The 19,403-nt window shown below is 50.4% G+C and overlaps 1 protein-coding gene across 4 annotated transcripts in view; it reads left to right on the plus strand.

Moving 5' to 3' along the window:
- The first annotated feature begins 351 nt into the window (after nt 1-351).
- The window catches only part of LOC143148348 (Krueppel-like factor 6), a 371,579-nt gene continuing 352,527 nt past the window's right edge, over nt 352-19,403 (plus strand). For 2 of the 4 annotated variants that reach the window (XM_076314629.1, XM_076314628.1), the window contains exon 1: nt 352-373. Coding sequence is in view for 2 of the 4 variants with exons in the window: in XM_076314624.1 (XP_076170739.1) it covers nt 4,942-5,043 (102 nt within the window). In the remaining 2 variants the exon portion in view is untranslated. Of the gene's footprint in view, nt 374-3,799; nt 5,044-19,403 lie in introns of those variants that run through there. The other 2 variants (XM_076314624.1, XM_076314631.1) reach the window with 1 other exon arrangement.

Consider the following 19,403-nt stretch of genomic DNA (forward strand, 5'->3'; position numbering starts at 1 on the left):
AGGGTCGTTCGAGGAATAACAGTTGACACGAATAGTTGCGACTATACGCGCGGCTCGCGCCGCAGCCTTTGCCGCGGCATTATGCAACGCGTGTTACGTCACTCTCTTACGGTGTTTCTTGCGCGCGGAGCACGATCGTGAAAATCGTGAGCGGGCAAAGAAAAACACGAACGCGCGAGCGCGAGCGCGAGCAAGCGCACACACGCCGAGAACGTTACCGGTGCCACGATCACGGTTCACCTTGGAGCGCGCACCGTGCTGAAACGCTCGCGTTGCCAGGCATTCGAGACGAAATTCAACGCGGGATAATTGCATCCTGAGACGATTCCACGGATACGAACAACGAGGATTTTCATCGTACTTTTGTAAACAGGTAACCGATACACGGACTTTCCCGATATTTTTCCACCTTCTTTTTTTTTTGTCGTTTCGATCGTACGCCTCGAGCGAACGTCGATTCGACCGTTTGAAAGCTTCAGCGCGTAAAGTGATTCTCGCGAAGCGGGTAACGAGACTGTCTCCAAAGTTCGACGACTCCGAAGGACGCGTTGGAATCGAGACGATTACAATCCGGTGTTAAGGCGAATTAAAATAGTTTTGGTGAAATCTTGATACATTCGACGCGGTTAGACGTTGTACGTTACACACCGTTTGCATCGATTTAGAAAAATTCATACGCCACTTATCTTCCGTGGCGCAAAGAAGAAATAATTTCATTTCGGTTCGAAAGGAAAGAAAGCAACCGGGCAACGTCTCTTTATTCGATAATCGAGAGTCGTAAAAATAAGTCGACGTTTAATTTTGATCGCGTTGCACGGGGGGTCCGCCAAGGGCGCGGTCGTTTCCTCGATTTCTCCCGAATTGTCCACAGTCGTGATTCCCGGATGGTTTCGAGCGTCGCATAAAGACGTTAAATAAAACGCGGAGGATCGTTTAACTTTTTTCCCCTTTTCTCTCGTTCTTTTTCTTCTTTTTTTACCGCCCGACGGGGAGATAACGCAGCGGACGAGGATACAGAATTTCTGGACTCGCTCGGATATTGCACCCCGGTGACAGCAGACGGTCGAAAGAGGGTTAACGATCGGGTCGTTGTACTCGAGGATGACCTTCCTCGCAGCGGCGAGCCCGCTGACCGAAAATACTCGTAACGAGCGAACGCGGCTATATACGGGCGCTGACAAAACGACGCTAAAGGGGTTAACAGTTGTTACGAGAATCCGTGTAAGATATCATCGGAAATAGGCGATGGCGGAGGAGACCGCTCGGTGATCCTCCGAGCGCGATACGGTTACGTTTTCTCGGTATTCCGGTGTTCCCGTGCCAAGCGTTGGAAGGAAACGCGGCCGTCGAAACGAAAACGTTAAATTCATCGGCACGCAATCGCGCGTCGTATCGCGATGAATTCCGTCCGCGTACATTCCCGACCGTACACAGACGCACGAAAATAGGAGGAAACAAGCGGGGAGAAGAATGGATTAACGAGGGCGAAGCGGCGAAGTGCTCGTTTCATACGGACGTATTCACCGTACAACTATTTTCCAGACTAACAAACGTTCCGTCGGTACGATGGTGCTCCCTCCTCCCCTAGCTCGGCTAACGGCGAAAATCGACGATCCTATGTATCTCGGTACAAGAAAGCTTTCGAGGGTTGGGCTTGGATCCAACAACAACCGCCATATTTATGGTGCCGGGCGTCTTAACCCACTGAGAACCGAACGGGTATCTGGGAAGCACCGAGTCAAACTCGAGGGGTTACGGGAGGTCAGGAATTCATCGGGAGAGCATATTAGCAACATTTGAAAGTCAAGACGATTACTTCTCGCAATCGACCCGATATTGATGCACTCCGAAAGCACTTTGCATCCACTTATCCTTCCGATATTTCTCTCGCTACCTTAACGTCCGATTTTCCTGCAAATGCATCCAGTCCCAGGAATCCTTTCCGCCGGGTACTTTCTCGTACCGTAAATATCCATCCTTCGCGCTGTCGAATCGAAACGATTTCGTTATTAGAGCAGAACTCGGTAATAAATAAAAAATGAAGAGAGAAAAAAAGAAACGAAACGAAATCGTCTACGTGTACACGGTTCGAATCCAGCGGTCAACTTCCTCGTGGTTCGCGGCGATAGCTCGAGCAACGATAGCTCGAACGGAAACGAGCTACAGTCGTGATAAGTGGAGAGCCGGTCTTCTAATTCCACTCGCCATAAATGCCGCTTACGTATCTAATCTGGCATTCCCGAGCACTGTACCAGCGTCTACAAAACAGCATTTAACGAACGCGCAGAATCCATGAATCACGTACCGGGCGACACAAGGCGTTCATCTCCTTGCCTCGCCGCTCGGAGTCGCTACACGCGTTGACTCACGGGCCCCGATTATTCATTTGCGAATAATTCTTTGTTCGACGTCGCGCGTAAGAGCGGATGAAACACGACGCCTCGAGAAGTTATGGCAAACGAGGTTTCTAAAGCGATTCCGGCATAGAATGTTTACGAATGCACGCGCACGCGAGTGGAACTTTGAACGCTTTCGGCGATGCCTGCTGCCGCCGCCGCCGCCGCCGCCGCCGCCGCCACCGCCGCCGCTGCACGGGAGTTGTTTTACAACTAGCGGCCATCGTTTCGCCAACTCCAGACGGAAAAATAATAAGAATTCTTCGCGTATATTAATGTGATTCTTGACCCTGTATTTATAAACTTTTTACATCGGCCGAAAGTACGAGCCGCGATGGTTATTTTGCATTCGTACGTTCGCGAAGGTGTCCGATTCCTCGGCGTACGTACGTACGTCGACGCGACGCGACGAAGAAAAAAAATTAACGACGATTCCAGCGTCGTCGAGATGCAACAACAATTTGCCCGTCGAAACGTTTATTTCTTTTCGAAGAATTCGACCTCGTTCCGACGTTCGTTCCAAATATTACGGTGTATCCGTTTAATTTGTTATCGTTGTATCGGAGGTATTAAAGTTACTCGTAAATTACGGATAAAGGACCGACGTTCGCGTAAATTTCGTTAAATATTGAACACTTTCATCGATTAATTCCTCGAGCGAAAACTTAAAATAACGTATCGTCGCGGTCGTTCGAGCAAATATCTTCAAATGTCCTCGAAGAGTGACAGATTACTTGAACGTTATCGAAAAAAAACACGATCATCCATGGAAAACAAACATTGTGATTTTAAACCTGAAGCAAGATACAACGAAGATTAAAGAACTTTGGACACGTTCGACTATTTTACACCACGGACGATAACATTTTTCTTCTCTATTGCGTCTTTCAAATTTCTTCGCGCTCGAAATTTCTCGATTTACGTCGCGGATCGTTAATTGGAACGCGTACCAATTCTTCGCCGCGAATGACCACGCTTCGATCGAAAACGCAAAAATGATCCGTGATTGTTCAAGGACACGGATGATGTTTGCTCGAATAACCACGACGGTGTGTACGCGTGTGTGTGTGTTTTTTTAATTAAATATTATTCCGCGCAGAGGTTATCCAAGAGTCTCCTCGGCGAGCGCGATAATTCGTCTGGTTTCGCGGAAGGATATCTCAAAAGGAGACTGGTACGCGAGGAGGCTAGGATCGTTCGCGGACGGGATAGGAAAGCGTAGGGGAAACGGCGTCGCGACGCCACCGAGCGGTGCTGCCACGACGCGAAGCGGTCGCCGGGCGCGATATCGCGTCGCCGGCAGCGAGCGAGCGCTCGGTACTGGTCGGCCGAGTTCGGGCCGTCTCGCGTACAGTTATGGCAAGGGAACGTCAGTCACTCTTCGGCGCTCGCGCGGAAGAGTCTGTACGCATTAACGGTCGGGGATATCATCGCTCCCTGCGGAGTGTTAAGTATCTCGTAGGTGTTTCTTCGCCGTTCGTCCTCTGCGACGTGTATCCAGCTCGTTCGTAGTGACCGACGCGATCGAAACGGTGGGGCGACACCGCGTATGGAAGTGTCGCGGGAAAAAAGCCGGTAGGTGACGGCCAAGCCGCGTGTGTTCCTCGCCAGTGAACGTACGTACACGAGTTCTCGCGAGCGAACGGACGCGAGGGGGAGTGAAGATACGGCGGATCGCTCCTACCGTGATACGTTGCCGCAGTATCGGTTACCGGCGTACAAGTAACGGACCGAAGAGGTTCGAGAGATCGAAGAATACGGAGAGCGAGCAAACTCGACGAAAGAGAGAGCTGGAATGCCCGGAGCCGAATGAATCGAACGGATAACGGGTCGCGACTCGTGCCGGCGTTTTGACGTTTCGTATTCGTGGTCACGAAGGTTTCTCGGTTGTCACCGTTCCACGTATGATGGATGCTGTCGCGCGTGTCTCGTGTACGCGACGCTATCAAGAACAGACAGAGCGTCGTGCCGCGCAAGCAACGGCGTTGCAGTGAGTTTTTTCCCACGGCGTGCCAGTGCCCGCGTGCTTTTTCAACGTTTGTCGTTAGCGCCGGGGTGGTAGCAACAGTAAAACGCCGATAGCGCTGCTCAGAGCGAGAAAGAGAGATTGCTCTCACGGTTCGAAACAACAACGGTGGTCGGTGGTGTTTGTGCGCGCGCGGAAAAAGGAAGCGGTTAGCCGGGAGTCCCTCTCTCGTTCTCTTCGTACAGAGTTACCCGTGAGTCGTCCCTTCTCGCTCCGCTACTCGGTCTCTCTGTCGGTCACCCTGCCACGGTGACGTCGTGACCGTCGGTGCTTCTTCGATGATAAGCACGTGTGCGTGCCACTACCTGCTGCGTGTACGTGCGTGCGTTAAAGTCGCGAGCCGTGTATCGGCGTGCAGTTAGTGACCGCGCTGCGTTACCATCTAAGTCTTCGTATACGAGTACCACCGCGGTACAGTTTTATTTGGTTTGTTCCTCGTCTTGTTGGTTTTATTTGGTTCGACGTCGTTCTCTTTTTGTGCCGAGTTCGCTCAGTTACGAACGGATCACCGCCGTAACCATGGATATCCTGCCGAGTGGGAACATATTTAGGGAGTTGCAAGACATACACGACACCGGATACTTTTCGGCCCAGCCGTCGCTCGAGGATCATTGGCAACAGGTAAGAACGATGCGTTTACTCTTTATCGAGGTCCGTGCGTTGTGTGCGTGAAACGCGCCAGACACGGTTTTCTTTTCTTTCGCTCGGGGACCCGATGGAACGTTAAATAACTCGGAAGAGGGAAGCGTCTCGCGTTACGGCGTGCTTACCGTCGAGAAGTTCGAACGTCGGCCGTGAATTTCGAACGCGAATAGGCGCTTCTCCGTAACCTCGACCGCCATATTTGAATATCTAACGGTCAACGTAGTAATCCGTGTCGAGTACACCGCCGAGTTCAGTGGCGCGTACAAACGAAAGTATGCGCGCGGATCTTCCAGCGAAGAAAATATCAAACGATCGCGAGAACATCGTCGACCGCTTTTCGACCGCTTTTCGATACTTTTCGATACTTTTTTCCCTCTCGGATGTACAAAGAATGCGTTCGTTTATCGCGGGCCGCGATTTTCTCCGGATTTTTCGGTCGTGCTCCGTTTTTTAATCGATTATCGATAGGCAACGGGCTATTACGACGGTACGACCTTGAGCCAAGGTATTAGATCGGTGTGCACGTTCAGTGACGCGGCCCAGCGTGCTATAGACGGCGCGTCCTGTTTGTTTACGAGTGTGCAATGACCTTCCAGTGGCCGGGGAAGGCAGGAGGGACGGTACTTGTTCCCCATTCAATATCTCAGCCGGAGTACAACAGTTTCCACGCTTCGTTAAAATGGCACGAGTGACGTCACTGGTTGCACCGTGCGCCCGCGTAGCGTCAGGCTAACGGTTTATTATCGCGATCGCGAAGGATTCCGTGGAATTAGCATTTACGCTTCTCTTCGATCGAACCTTCGCGCACGAAAGTCTCTCCCGGACCCGAGCGCTTTTATTATTTTCGATTCCTTCGCGAAAGTAATCTCGAACTAGCGAAAACGATAAGAATATACCGCGTGGGCAAAAAGTACGCGAGGCGAATGCGATTTCCGTTGGAAGAGAAAATCGAAATTGTGAAACAAATTTCTTGCGCGAGAAGTTTCGTTTCGAGGAAAAATTTACTTTGCGCGTTCGTTGCGCAGAATTTAAACGGAAGTTCGGACTATTTTTAGACGATCGTCTGTTTACAAATATTGGCAGCGCGAACAGTTGGGTCGTTAAACCGTGAAAACTTGGTTTCTTCTGGCGCAAAAATGCACGGAACGATTAGTGGAAAATCCTTATTAATATCAACCCGAATATATACACGCGTGTAGAGAGAGAGAGAGACAGATGCCATCGACAATTATCGATAAGATATTGATAACTCTTCGATGAGTTTCGATTTATCGATAACGTCGTCAAGATATCGATAATACGAGTGGGTATAAGTCGAATTAAAGTAAATAGCGTAATAAATCGTGATGTCGGCCTGTTTATTTTTATCGGAGCTTGATATAGCGTTAACGTGCACGTATATTTCGGTTCCACGGTAGGAAAGAATTCGCTCCGCTTTGAAAAATAAGCAGTTCGCTGAAAACAGAAATTCCTGATACTCGTTGTAGTTTTGTAACGTAAGTTTTACAAGTTTCTCCAACATTCTGCGCATTGTTGGCACAACATTCCGAAAAACTAGAACACGATACCTCGAATTTGCCAATTCTCTACAAAAGCGTTTCGTTCCGTGACAATATCCCGCGTTGAAATTTTTCGCTCCTCTCGATAATTTATATTTTCGCGTACTCGAGACTCGTTTCGTTCGTTTTAAACACGTCGACACTTTGAATCCGACTGTTCGAGTTTTATTCGCCACATTGCCGGTGGCACCGTTCCTCGTTCACCGTGTATCGCGATACAAAAGAGTCCCTGTGTCGTTCCGAAAATATTCGAAATTCCGTCGAATATTAACGGGTTCGTGGACGGAGGTCGGGATAGTAATTACAAAGGCAGTTCGGATCTTCGAGAAAGCAACGGGACAATTTCTTTCGAACGCGTTCTTCGCATCGTCCGATTTTATCGAGGGTTTACGTAATGCGTTTCAATTATCGTTCGTTTAATTACCGACGGCGTATCTGATCGTTAGCCCGCGAGCGAAATTTATGGCGAGGAAATCTCGGTTTGTCGCTTGGCACTCGACATTTGACCTGCGCAACATTGTTGGGTCGGGTTTAGTTTGGCGCGGTGCCTAATTGAACGTCTCGAAGGGTTTCCAGTGGAAAACCGCCGCCTGGCACTTTACTCGCTTTCTCCTCTTTCTCGTTAATTACCCGTACGATCGACTGTTTTTATTATCGGCCGAGAAATACATCGCGCTAGAGCCGCGCCAGTCCGATGTCGTCTTGTTTCGAGATCGTTCGAAACCCGGCTCGTTGTCGTCGTCAATTACGATCTTTCTAATTGCATTAATTTGCCGCGCCCGTCCTTTTCCCGTGATTTTATTCCCTTGATTTTAATAGCGAAATAAACATCCGCGAAAGCGAACGGAGCACTTCGAACGAACGTTCTTCCGCTTCCTACCGATTTTGCGATCGGCGAGCGAAAACTCGTGCGATAGAATTTTGGAAACGAACCAAGTATCCCCTACGAAAGAAACACTCTACGATCATCCTCGTTAACGTTCTTCGACGCGTGCGTACCTTTTGTTCGTAGACAGCAGCCATACTGTTTCGTATGAGGATCGAGAAGAGAAGGAACCGTCGAATATCTCATGAAACGTTCCTTTACGGAACAACTCAAAAATTAGATTTGTACGCGAGTTGTTTCTCGAACGACGAGGCTCGACGATTTTTTCTTTTTTCGGTTCGTGTAATCGGAGTGGCTTCGAAAAAGGCCATCGTATCGTTTGAAAACATTTTGTAATTTGTTCAAAATTTTCGATTAAGAACGTTCGAGACGCGTACGTCTTACGCGGTACGTAAACGGTTGCGAACACCGTGCGAGAAAAATACTATTTTCGCGAACAGTCTGGTTACCATTTCGTAAGTTACACGATGATGTACACCGACAGCGTCATCCGATAGGCGAACAGATGGTCGGGTCACATCGCAACGCGACAGCGTTGGTCGCGTGACCGATAATGCGATTCGACAGGTGCTCTGTCGTATATTCTTGTATTCTGAACTTTACACGATCCCGTTTCGCCGGCAATTATCGTCGTTGGCGATGAAACGAGCGTTTGATGCGCCCTGCCGTCAAAACCGATGTAAATTCGGTCGATTTTCGGCCACGAACCACCGACGAGGAATTTCGTCAGATTATGCACACGCGCGCGTAAAAATTCAGACTCCGTGACTTGTTGACAGTTTCGAGAGTAATTTCGATGCGCCGCGTTAATTCTCGGAACACGGACTGCGGATTACGACGGTTGGATCGAGAGCGACTCGTACCGGTATATTCAAAGTTATCTAATGTTTCCTCGTACGTACCGTTACCACGCGGACAAAAACGAGAACTGGAACTACGTATTTCGAAATTACACGTAATACATTTTAAAATACGTAAGTAATATTTACCGTGTACTTGTGCCAGCGCATCCATTACGTAGCACTTGTTTTTCCGTACAGTGATAGTTACAAATATAGTTTTTGCAGTGACCGCACGTTAAGTGTTATTTATTCGATGCACGTGCAGCTTTTAGAACTGTACGGGAAACGAAACCAAACGAACTGTCGGGACGAAAGAAACTTCTCCTCGATCGACCGGGTCTAAAACGACGACAATTCACCGAAACGATATACGGAGTAAAATTGTTTCTTACAGTACATCCGACGCATAAAAATTCAAACTCGGCGATTCGTTGAAAATCTCGTGGGTAACTCGAACGCGTCGCATCGACGAAAAATTCGCGCGACATTCCTGTGCACGGAAACAAACAAACGGGAAAGCGCGTATTTCTGCCGCGAAGAAATTAAACGATAACGAAACCGTTTCCCGGGATATCGATCGCGAACAATTTTCAGACAATTGTTTCAAAAGCGTTTCCACAACTGCGATATCCTGGCGACGTATTCGTCACGACCGTGGTAATTTTCCAATAACAAACAAGGTGCAAATTAGAACACGTCGTCGATCGGCTCGCGATGCTTCGTATCGTATAAATAACCGTTTCTTAGAAAACCGTCCTTTAATGCGGCTAATTAGAATAATTGCGAAGAGGCCGGCGTTTCATCGAGTCGGGAAAAGAGCCGGCGATGAAAATATCGAGTTGTAAGACGCCGGGCGACCTTGCCGGAGTTTCCTTTCATCCGACACCTGATGCAATTACTGAAATACATCCTACGTATCGAGACGCGATGAATTATGCATTCCCGATACGCTAAGCGGGATCCAGGGGCTCGTAATGTACGATTTCCCGTGCGCGTGGCCGATCGACTCGGTAATACCGTTCCCTCGTTTCTTGGTCGGGTCATCGAACAGCGAAAATAACGTTTCCCCGACTAAATTCGCCGCGCTGTGAAAAATAATGGAATGGCTCGCGGCTCGCGGCTCGTGTTCGTTCGCGAGCGTGCAAATATTTTTGCGGCGGTGTTTTTCGGTCGGTCGATTAACGCCTCCGATACGATATCGTCGCCGGTGAAAATTTCGTTCTTGCCCACATCCGGCGAGCGCGGAGTGGCTTTGTTCGCGATATTCTCGATTGAATTTTCCACCGTTTCGGAGAACCGAATACTTCTCGTTCGCCGGGCTATGATAAAATTAATCGGCTCTCGCGATTTTTCGTCACTTTATCGGTCGCGCTAGCCGATGAATCCTCGCACCGTCGAAAGGTTCGCGTTCGAGGACTCGTTGGTCGACGATCCGCGGTGAAAATCGTGTCGCTCTTTCCCCGCCCGAAACTCCCGTAAAAGCTTCGACGAGAGGGGACTCGGCGAGCACCGATGCGAAACTTTTCCGCGAATTACACGCTCGTGACGGCCGCGGTGATATTTTTGTTTTCTCCTTGTACACACGGAGTCGTCGGGGCTTCCACCTCGCGTCCCGTATTACGACACACTCGGCCCGCGCGATACTTTACCTCGTGTGTATCGGTACAGGGGGGAACGTTTCACAATCCCGGCGTGTCGCGTGTATTGCTTGACAATCTCGTTCTCGTTCTTCGTCGCTCCGCCGCGAGCTGCACTCGCTCCCGCTTATCTATCGAGAATTTCGTGAGAGTTTCTTTTGCACGACTTTCACCCGGACGTGTATCTCTTCCCCGCCGCGAGCTTCGAATTTTATAGACGAGCGCATAAATAACCGACCACCTGAACGCGCACGATTGAAAATTCCCCGAGATCGCGCGTCGTTTTCTCCATTCGTTCGGCGTTCGAAGGATTCGCGTGACTCTCCGCGCGAGAACTCGATCGGTACCGAAGGATCGCGTACGATTCGAGCTCCCGTTGAAACCGGAAGCGACGATCGCGTTCCCCCGTTAACCGTGGAACCAATTCGATTTACGGTGACGAATCCAATTCCGGCCGATCAACGTCCGAATAATCGTCGATCCTTTCGTTCCTCGTTCGACCACTTTCGATACTCGAAGCGCGGTAAACTTGGACCTTTGATACCCTCCGTGGTCTACAATTTCGATGAAATTTACGATCGGTAATAGCGCTACGCGATACAATTGCCGATAAAGTGGTAAATGGTCTGATGCACGGGTAGCGTTGTTTAAGCGCGGTCGGGCGGTGTTCTAAATTCGAGCATCGAAACGAACAATTGAACTACACGGTGCAAAATCTCGGATAAACCGTTCCCGAGATATCGTCGGTGGTTGGAAAGCTCTACGACTTTTGCACACTTTGCTCGCGGTTTCGAAGATGGAAACCAATCGCGGATAATTCCGCTCAAGTGACCAAACGCGACCTTTCTCTATCTCGGTAAAAAACTTTATCGAATATCGTAACGTTTATTGGGAAAGTTCGCGACGAACCGATCGGCGAGTTCGGTGAGTCGTTCGGTACGCGATTCGCGTTCTTTTTCTTTTTCCTTTTCTTTTTTTTTCGTAAACGAGTCGAGCGATCCGGTCGCTGCTCGGTGGTACCGAACCGACGCAGAGGAAACGCGTCTTTGTATTTATTTCGCGGTTACCGCTGGAAAACAAAATTCGAAAACGCCCACTAGCGTTTTTCCCTGCCCGGTGAAAAGGAGGGAGAGGGAAATCCCCGGTCGGAGCGAAACGATACGCGGGGAGTGGGACTCGTGCGGTAAACGATAGATTTTTTCGAATTCGTTTTCCGCCTGTACGAGAATAGGGGGGATATCGTGTTCCTGGTCGAGTCGGGAGAGGAGGGGTTATCGAGAGGGGAAACCGTCGACGACGTTAAAAGGCACACGACTCTGCGACTTGACCGAGTGCCGAGTCTATACCGATCCTCCTCCGTTGGTGTCTCCTCTGTTACGTTTCTCTTGTTGGCATTGGAATAAGAATATCCGGACGCACAAAGGCGTTTTGGGTGAATGGGCCTGACGTAACTCTTTTGTCTCGAACACGGGCCGCTGGTACGCGACTCTGTCCCGTTCGTATTCCAACCCCGCCTACCCCGGTTTCCACCACCATCACCGGCGCCACCACCATCGCCACCACCCCATCCTGTCCCCTCCCTCCCCTCCCCTCCCCTCCCCTCTCACGGCCGCCTCTGGGCCACCGATGCGCGCAATGGGACGAGAAACAATGGTCTCCCGGTACAATGGCTGGCAATGTGAGTGATGCGAAAGATGCCATTGTAGCCGTGGCTACGGAACGTGGCATTGTTAACCTTCGATGGCACAACCTCCTTTTCTAGCTTAGCGACCTGCTGCTGCGTTTTCTTCGACGTCGTGTGTGTCGCTTGCCAAACTGTCGTAATTTCTACCCGTTCTCGTTCCCTCCACCCTCCTACCCCCAACCATCCCTGCCCGTTAACTTGCGCGAACTCCACTCGTCGATCGAATTGCTTTTCGAAGTTTCCCGTTGGCTTAGTAGTCTTACCGTCGAAGATACATCGCTTATTGTATGGAAACGTGCTCCGTGGTACGCGGGGTGCTACGCTGGGAAACAGGTCACCGTAATATCTCCGGTGTTTTAAATAATAGGAAGAAGCGCGAAAGTTGCGCTCGCGGAGCTATCACGGGAACTATTGTTCCGAGACGGAGACGACAGGACGATAGTTTCTACGAACGGTGGATAAACGAAACCAACGTGCAACGGTTCGTACGTTTTTGTACGTTCCTCGATTTGAATTTCTCTAATTTATTTTTCAACGAACGACCCGCAAAAACTCGTCCATTTTCGTTCGCCGCGATCGAAGAGTCTCCGCTTCTAGGATAGGCGTACCTTGAACTCGAAAGGGTCGGTATCTTCGGGTCGAAAAGTACGGTCCGATCAAAGAGAATTCGAGTACCGTTCTCGAGGGTGCGTTTGGACGTAACTGGCTCGAGACGAGATAGCAGTCCCCGCATCGAGAATTTTCTACAGACCGGCGATATCTACGGACGCATCTACCCAACCCAGACACCGTATCCGAGATCGTGTTCGCCGATGAGCGAGCACACGTACCGAGGAAAACCTGGAAATTAACCGGCACCGCGTAACAGTGCAGTTCTTCGTGTGCGTTCGACTAGAAAATCAGGCCGCGAAAGTTTAAACGTGTAAATAGGATAGAATACATCTTTTATCGCATCCTTGCTTTCGCACGAGTCTCCGACGTCTGTTAAATTACTCGTAAATCGTGCCCGGATCCTTCAATGGGACAGGAGTTCCCAGGAAGAGGCTACTCGTTTCTTTCGCCTCGAAGGATGTTGTTACGACGATATTGATAACAATGGAACGGAAATGTGCGACTCTGACGTCAGAGCTACCGGTGTGTGTCAGTAGTGTCGTCTAGCGTAAAAATAAATGTCCTTAGAGTTTCGCTCGGCGAGTTACTGTACCTCGCACGGATCCACGATCGAACCAGGAGCCAATCAACGGAATCGGTCCGACGATTCGACGTTTCCCAGTTTCGTCGCAGGATGAACTTTCCCACGAGGGTCGCGTAAAATCCTCTTAGAGGCGGCCCGCTCGCCACGCATGAGAAATATCGATGGCGTCCCGTGAAAACCTCGAACGCAGGATGTTCTCGCGGTTGTTACCGTACAATCTCGCGTATCCCTCGTTCTCGTTCCCGTTCCGTTTCAGGGGAACGCGAGGCGTTTCAGTTTCGAACGGTGACTCGGCCGGGAACACGGTTTATTTCTGAGTTTCGTCGCCGCGCTCGGCGCGATGGCACGTCGCGCGTTTAATGTTTCTCGCGCGTGCCAGAACGCGTCCTGTCGTTCGCGCTCTCGCGTCTTTCGACGATCGAAGCTCCGCTTAACGCTCCGAGGGTTATCGATACTAGCTGCAACGTCGAACGGTCGGATATTTTCCTCCTTCGGCTTATTTGCCCGAACGAACGTTGCTGCCTGGTGGAACGCTCGTCGATGCAAACTTTTTTCCAGGTTCCTTCGCTCCGATCAATTCGACCGAAAGTTTCTACAACGGGCTACACTTTCGATACCACTTTCCACGGAAAAGCGGAAAATTTCCCAAGGTCGTCCGCTTCTTCGTTCGATGTCCACCGGTGCACTTCCCGGTGAAAAGTTGCGTTTTTCGAAAGCGGTGGACTCTCCCCCCACTCGGTGGCTAGTCCCATTTCCGAGGCACTCCAACGATCGACCTTACGCGGGGCATTTATCAATTCGGCCAGGTTGCACGGTGAATTCGATCGTGGGTCACGGGTGAGGTTAATCGAACTCTATCGGTACGACTTATTACTACTCGTGCAACGAAGTAGATGCGTTGCACGATATCCGGACCAACCGAGGGGCGGAACGAAGAGGAACAGGAGAGATTTGTTCGCGTTTAATCTCGCGATCCGGGTCGCGGAGGTCGGCAGTTAAAGCGCCTGGAAACCGGAAATGCGGGAAGGGAACCGCGCGCACGGTATACGGGACAAGTACATACGCGTTCGTTTGCCGAGTGCAGACACCACCGCGACGGAGAAAGAGACGAGAGAAACGCTTGGGAAAGCCGACAGAAAAAGGCGACACGAGCGATGGAAACCGGTCGGTAGACGGTGGCGTGTGGTAGGCCAGACCTGGTGGAAGGACGTTGCCCGCGCCTCGGAAACCTACGCCTCGCTCGTCTTTCTCATCGGGATGCGCGCCTCTTTGCGTAACTCTCGATGTCCTTGGCGTTGGGGTAGGCACGCGACTCGAACTGGTGACCCTTACCGAACCGACGCGTCGACTGGTTCCTCTTTAAACGCGAACTCGACGTTGAAAAAGAACCGAGGTACATTTCCCGGGAGGTACGCGATGTCGGTTGAAACGAACGCGAACTCGACGACCGTTCGTTTTTTTTTTAGGTCACGAAACGTTCACGGAAAGCTCTTCGATTTTTCGCGCGCGCTTCTTTCGTCGAACAGATGTTTTTTTCGACGTTTAAAATTTCCTTTCGTCGAAGGTGCGCGCGAGTTTGCGCGTCTCTTACCGGGGATCGATTATCCGGTTACTCGACTTCGATACTGGTTCGCGGACCAGTGGCAGCAGCCTTGGATTAATAAGTAACCCGTGTCGGCAAATTTTCGCTTCGAAGTTTACGAAGAGAGATCGATCGCGTCCTCGTAACGTATCGTTTCTTCTTTTTTTTTTCATCGTCGAAGCTGTTGCAACGGACGCGATTGCGCACGATTCTGTATTTCCTTGGTTTCTCTCGTTGAATCGTAAAAACGACGATCGTTGGATTCCCATGGATCGCGGGGCGGGGGTGGGGGTGGGTTTCGAGAGGCAATCGAGCCGAGCGTTAAAGTTTCGGTTGTTCGTTTTGGCTCGCATTATGCGTCGATATAAAGCGGACGAGTAGGAGGCAAACACGGATCCGTTTCGCGTTAATAGTTGACCATTTTGTCGAAGGTAGAATCGACAGAGGAAAATTTGCGTAGATAGTCACGCTCGAATTAACGCGCTTTGCGCGAACCGCGTCGCTTGTATCGAACTGCTGCGAGCAAAACGACAGAGGCTGCGGAGAGAGGACCGAAGAGAGAAACAAAGGCCCGATAAAAACAAATTGGTCTTCCTCTCCTCGTCCCTTTATCCGTCATTCGGTCCGACGGTTTGATCGGTCGGACAAATTTTGTGGTCGTTTTGCCGACGAGTACGAGCGCGTGTGTACGCGTGCACGCGCGCACGTATATTTCCAACGAAAAGAAATATAATCCTATTAAAATTTGTCGAAAACTCTCTCGGTCGAACGTGCAATATCAGCGCGATGGTAAAACGAAAAAGGCGTGTACGGTCGATTACGGTTTACTCGTATGTACTTGGGAATGCGCGTAACCTTTCCCGAAACGACGACACTCGCATTATCGAATCTTAATTACGTCTATCGCGCGAGGTGGTGCCCCGATAATACGACCGATAACGGAATCGTATTTGTTCCATGTTTCCATGTTGGTAGTTTTCGTCGAATTATTCGACGGGTCTCCGATTCCCGAGTGTACGGACACGATCGTTGGCGGTAGTATCGTAAAATCCGATTTACCGTTTCGATCGATTAAAGTCGGTCCCTGACGACGATTAGATAAGATAACCCGGCAATTGAAGCAATTTCGTTTACTTTCTACGCGCGTACCGTACCGAGGATCGCGCGATGCGTATCGTTCGATTCGTCCTCGTTTGGAAAAACTCGCGGTCACGCATTTTTAACCGTGCGAAATCGATCCGATAGCGAGAATCCGGCGGAAAAGCTTTCTCGAATAGTTCCCTTCCGGTGGGAAAGCCGGCTTGGTACGCGATAGCGATCGCGACCGCCTCGCGTTCCGATGTTATATTGTTCCAGCCTCACTGTCCACTTACCTACGCGTCGAACGACCGGACAACAATAGAGCTCGACAACCCGTGTCCAGGACTTTCAGAGAGTTTACCGGACCTATTTTTCAGCGTTTTTTTTCTCCCTACCCGTTTCGTTTTTTTTTTTTCTTCCCCGTCGAATCCGTGAAAATCGGCGAACGTTACGAAAGCTCGAAATAGAAACGACGGGCGCGAGCGATCCGAGAAAATGAGTCGTAATCGATACGCGGGAATTTGAGGAAAGTTGCGCGTCGAGCTGCTCGACGTGATAAAATGCTCGGACTCGGCCGGCAATTACCGCCGAGCGGCTCGTAAAACGAATCGAGGTTGGAGTAATTGATTTTGAAAACGTCGAATCCTCGAAGGTCTCCGTGGCTCGATCTCTGCAACGTGCAAATGCTGTGATTCCACAGTGGGAAGGATTATGACACGCGTCCTAAATAGGAAGAATCGGGTTTTGTGTTGTAAGTAAACGTTATTAGAATAACGCTGTTACTTGGTTAGCTGCTCGTCGCGAATTACGCGAGGAAACACGGCGAGTTTCAGCGCTACAGCTTAGGCACGAAACTGGCATTAAGTTGACACGATTCTGGTTTCCGTTGATAATTCTTTTCGCCCGAGCGTACGGGGTTTGCAACGCCGCTGAAGATTTCGCGAGGCTTTGATTCGCACGGTCCTCCGGTTTCTCGGTTACGGTTAACGCGCCACGATCGCGTTCGACTCGATATTATTTTTTATCATCGTTACCGTTATCGTCGAAACGGCAGCTCGAATATCCTTTGTCGAAGCGCGCGGCCGGCCCGCAAAAGCGAATCGAAAACGTACGATGAAACGCGTTTCCCTGCTAGGGCTTCGTTTTCGAGAAACCCGATTACGGATACGCGCCCGCTCGATTCGTAATTCCTCGCTCGAACGATATCTCGTTGCGCCGTGAAAGTTACCTATACTCCGTAAAGCGTTATCTTTGGAAATACGTTTGTTAATTCTACGCGCTTCGCACGAACGCGTTAGACGGGCGCGGCAAGATCCATCGGTTCCAGTTTTAATGAAACGCGGCCACGCTCCGAGCAGTTTCGAACTCGATTACCTCGACAACGAAGCTCGGCGCGAAAAAAAAATTGGGACGGACGTTTTCGATGTATTTCTGCGCGTAGGATCACCTCGACGGGCGATTACGTTTATCGAGCTCGCTCGAACGCTTCGAGCGTTACTTCGCAACGAAATGTTCGTTTACCGAGCGCCTCGAACAAAATTTATCTTCGTTTCGACGCGTAACTCGTATCGTTTTACGTCCCCCGTATTTTCAAAGACACTTGTCACGCCCTGGCTGGCAGTCGAGACGAAGAAACATAAAAAGGCGCTTAATTTAGGGGATGGTGTACAATTTCTTGTTTACCGAGTTACCCCGCGTTAATTCTTGGTCTCGGGGAACGTAACAGATGGTGTTTTCTAAGGGGCACTTTGTCAAAGTGACGGACAAAGGTCGACTTCTCCGCCCCATGGGAAAAGGGAAACGTTACAAGTTCAATATTTACCGTTTACGTTGCAATCGGAGGATCACGGGATCGGGAATTTCGCGCACGATAACGGGCGATAGCCACGGAATTGCGCTCGTCGGTGGTGCGTTGCGGTAAAATTTTACAAGAGAAGAGGAACAGGAGGGCGGACGCGTTCGAGGAAAAAACGTTACAATTACGGGGCCTCGAACGTAACGGTGGAACACAGGCGCGCATGTGCGCGGTGAGGCAACGTTCGACTTCGGAACATGTCAGATGGTCTTTGTTTGTTTACAGCACGACACGGAAGTTATTCTTAGCGCTCGGGAGAACAGCGACTCGTCTAACTTTAGCGTGGCGCCTTTAGGCCGCGTTCTAAACGCGTCGTTTGCAATTTCCCGCGCGCAAAAATTGCAAACGACCGCGACGGTGTACGCGTCGTCGAGCGTACGAAAGTCTCGGCGAGGGCGGAATTAATTTCTTCGGAGAGAGAGAAGTACGGTGGTCCGTTCGGGTGATCGTACACCGGGGTCTCTTTTTTTTTCTTTTTTTTTTAATTCAAGGACGCGTTTTCGATCGTAACTCCCCGGCGTATTAACGACCGAAACCGTCGTCGAACGCTAATTGGATATCTGGTCCCCGGTGACAAATGGAAGACGAACGCGCGTAACCGTGTCTCGAAACCTCTTGCCTTCGTTCGGGACACCTGCATTCCCGCAGACCGTTTCTTCCAATTGGAAGCAGAAGCTTCGCCCCGCGGCACCGGGGCTCTCGAAGCCGTCACTAATTTTAGTCCCGAACGTCGATTCGACCGGAATAAATGGATTCTCTTAATAAGCTCGAAAGGCGACGGGGTTCGATAATTTCAACCTCTGGTGTTTCTTTTTCTTTTTTTTTTTTTTTTGGTTCTTTTCTTTTTACCCTTTCCTCTCTTTTTTCTTTTCTCCCTTACTTTTTGCGCCGCCTCGACCGGATACTCGCGCTTGTAATGCGCGACGACGCGATTTCACGATAAATTTACCGCCGTGAATGGAGGATACCGGCGGGCAAACGCCCGGTGACTTCGACGCGCACAGAATCGAGCGAAAATATATAAATAGAAAGACGGCCGTCGGTACGGAACACGCGATACTGTACGATGTGATTGATGGCCAATGGGTACGTGTAACCGGTATGATTGATAGACTCGTCTACGCAACTAGTACGTTTACCTCGAAATTTTTATGATTCATCGATAAGCATTCCGGTATCCCGTGGCCGAGCGATCGAGCCGTTTAATTTCTACCGGATGACTCAGCCTCGTGGATAATCATCTCCGTCCAAAGACCATTTAAAACGGGCGGGGAATATTTTCTCAATGCGATAAACAGCGTTGCTCCGGGGCATCGTGTAAAAATAACTTGTGCACTTCGACGCCTATCTTCTCGCCGCCTCCGCCACCACCACCGCCACCACCATCGCCACCGCCGCCGCCGCCGCCGCCGCCGCGCTCCTCGTAATTCGACGGTGTGTTTGCACCGTAACCTGTGATTCAATCGCGATATCAGACTCGCTGCCTTGTTTCCGCGGTGGTTATTTTTACATTCGGTTGCGCAACCCCCTTCCAAAATCCAATTCCACGTATTTACGGAGATCGTGAATATCGATGCGTCGACGACAACGACCGATGTTTCGATCGCGCTTAAATTTCTCTCGTCGGTGGAATTAAAATCCCCGCGATTCCCCACCCGTTTCGCATCACGGTCGAGATTTTTCCAACTTCCCTTCCGTCTGTTTCCGTAGCCGGTCGTGATCGGTTTAAGCCGATCCGTAGCTGCATTTGCATCGATCTTACTCGCAAAATTTCGTCGTCGATCGGGCCGGTAAGCGGATCGACGTTGGAAATCTTGTCGCGGTACGACAAACACGGGAGATAGGTGGAGAGACGCTTCGAATCGTTAGGCGTCTTAAGCCGTAGAGGAACGTAACGGCGTTCTCACGGCCGGAAGCGAAACGATAAGTCGGCTCCTCGTTCAGCCAGCCAGCCAGGCAAGGCAAGGCAAAGCAAGGCAAGGCAAGGCAGCGCCCGCGCCGTTAACAACTGGCAGA

Source organism: Ptiloglossa arizonensis, chromosome 6, assembly GCF_051014685.1.
Source record: "Ptiloglossa arizonensis isolate GNS036 chromosome 6, iyPtiAriz1_principal, whole genome shotgun sequence".
In the NCBI taxonomy this organism is placed as follows: domain Eukaryota; kingdom Metazoa; phylum Arthropoda; class Insecta; order Hymenoptera; family Colletidae; genus Ptiloglossa; species Ptiloglossa arizonensis.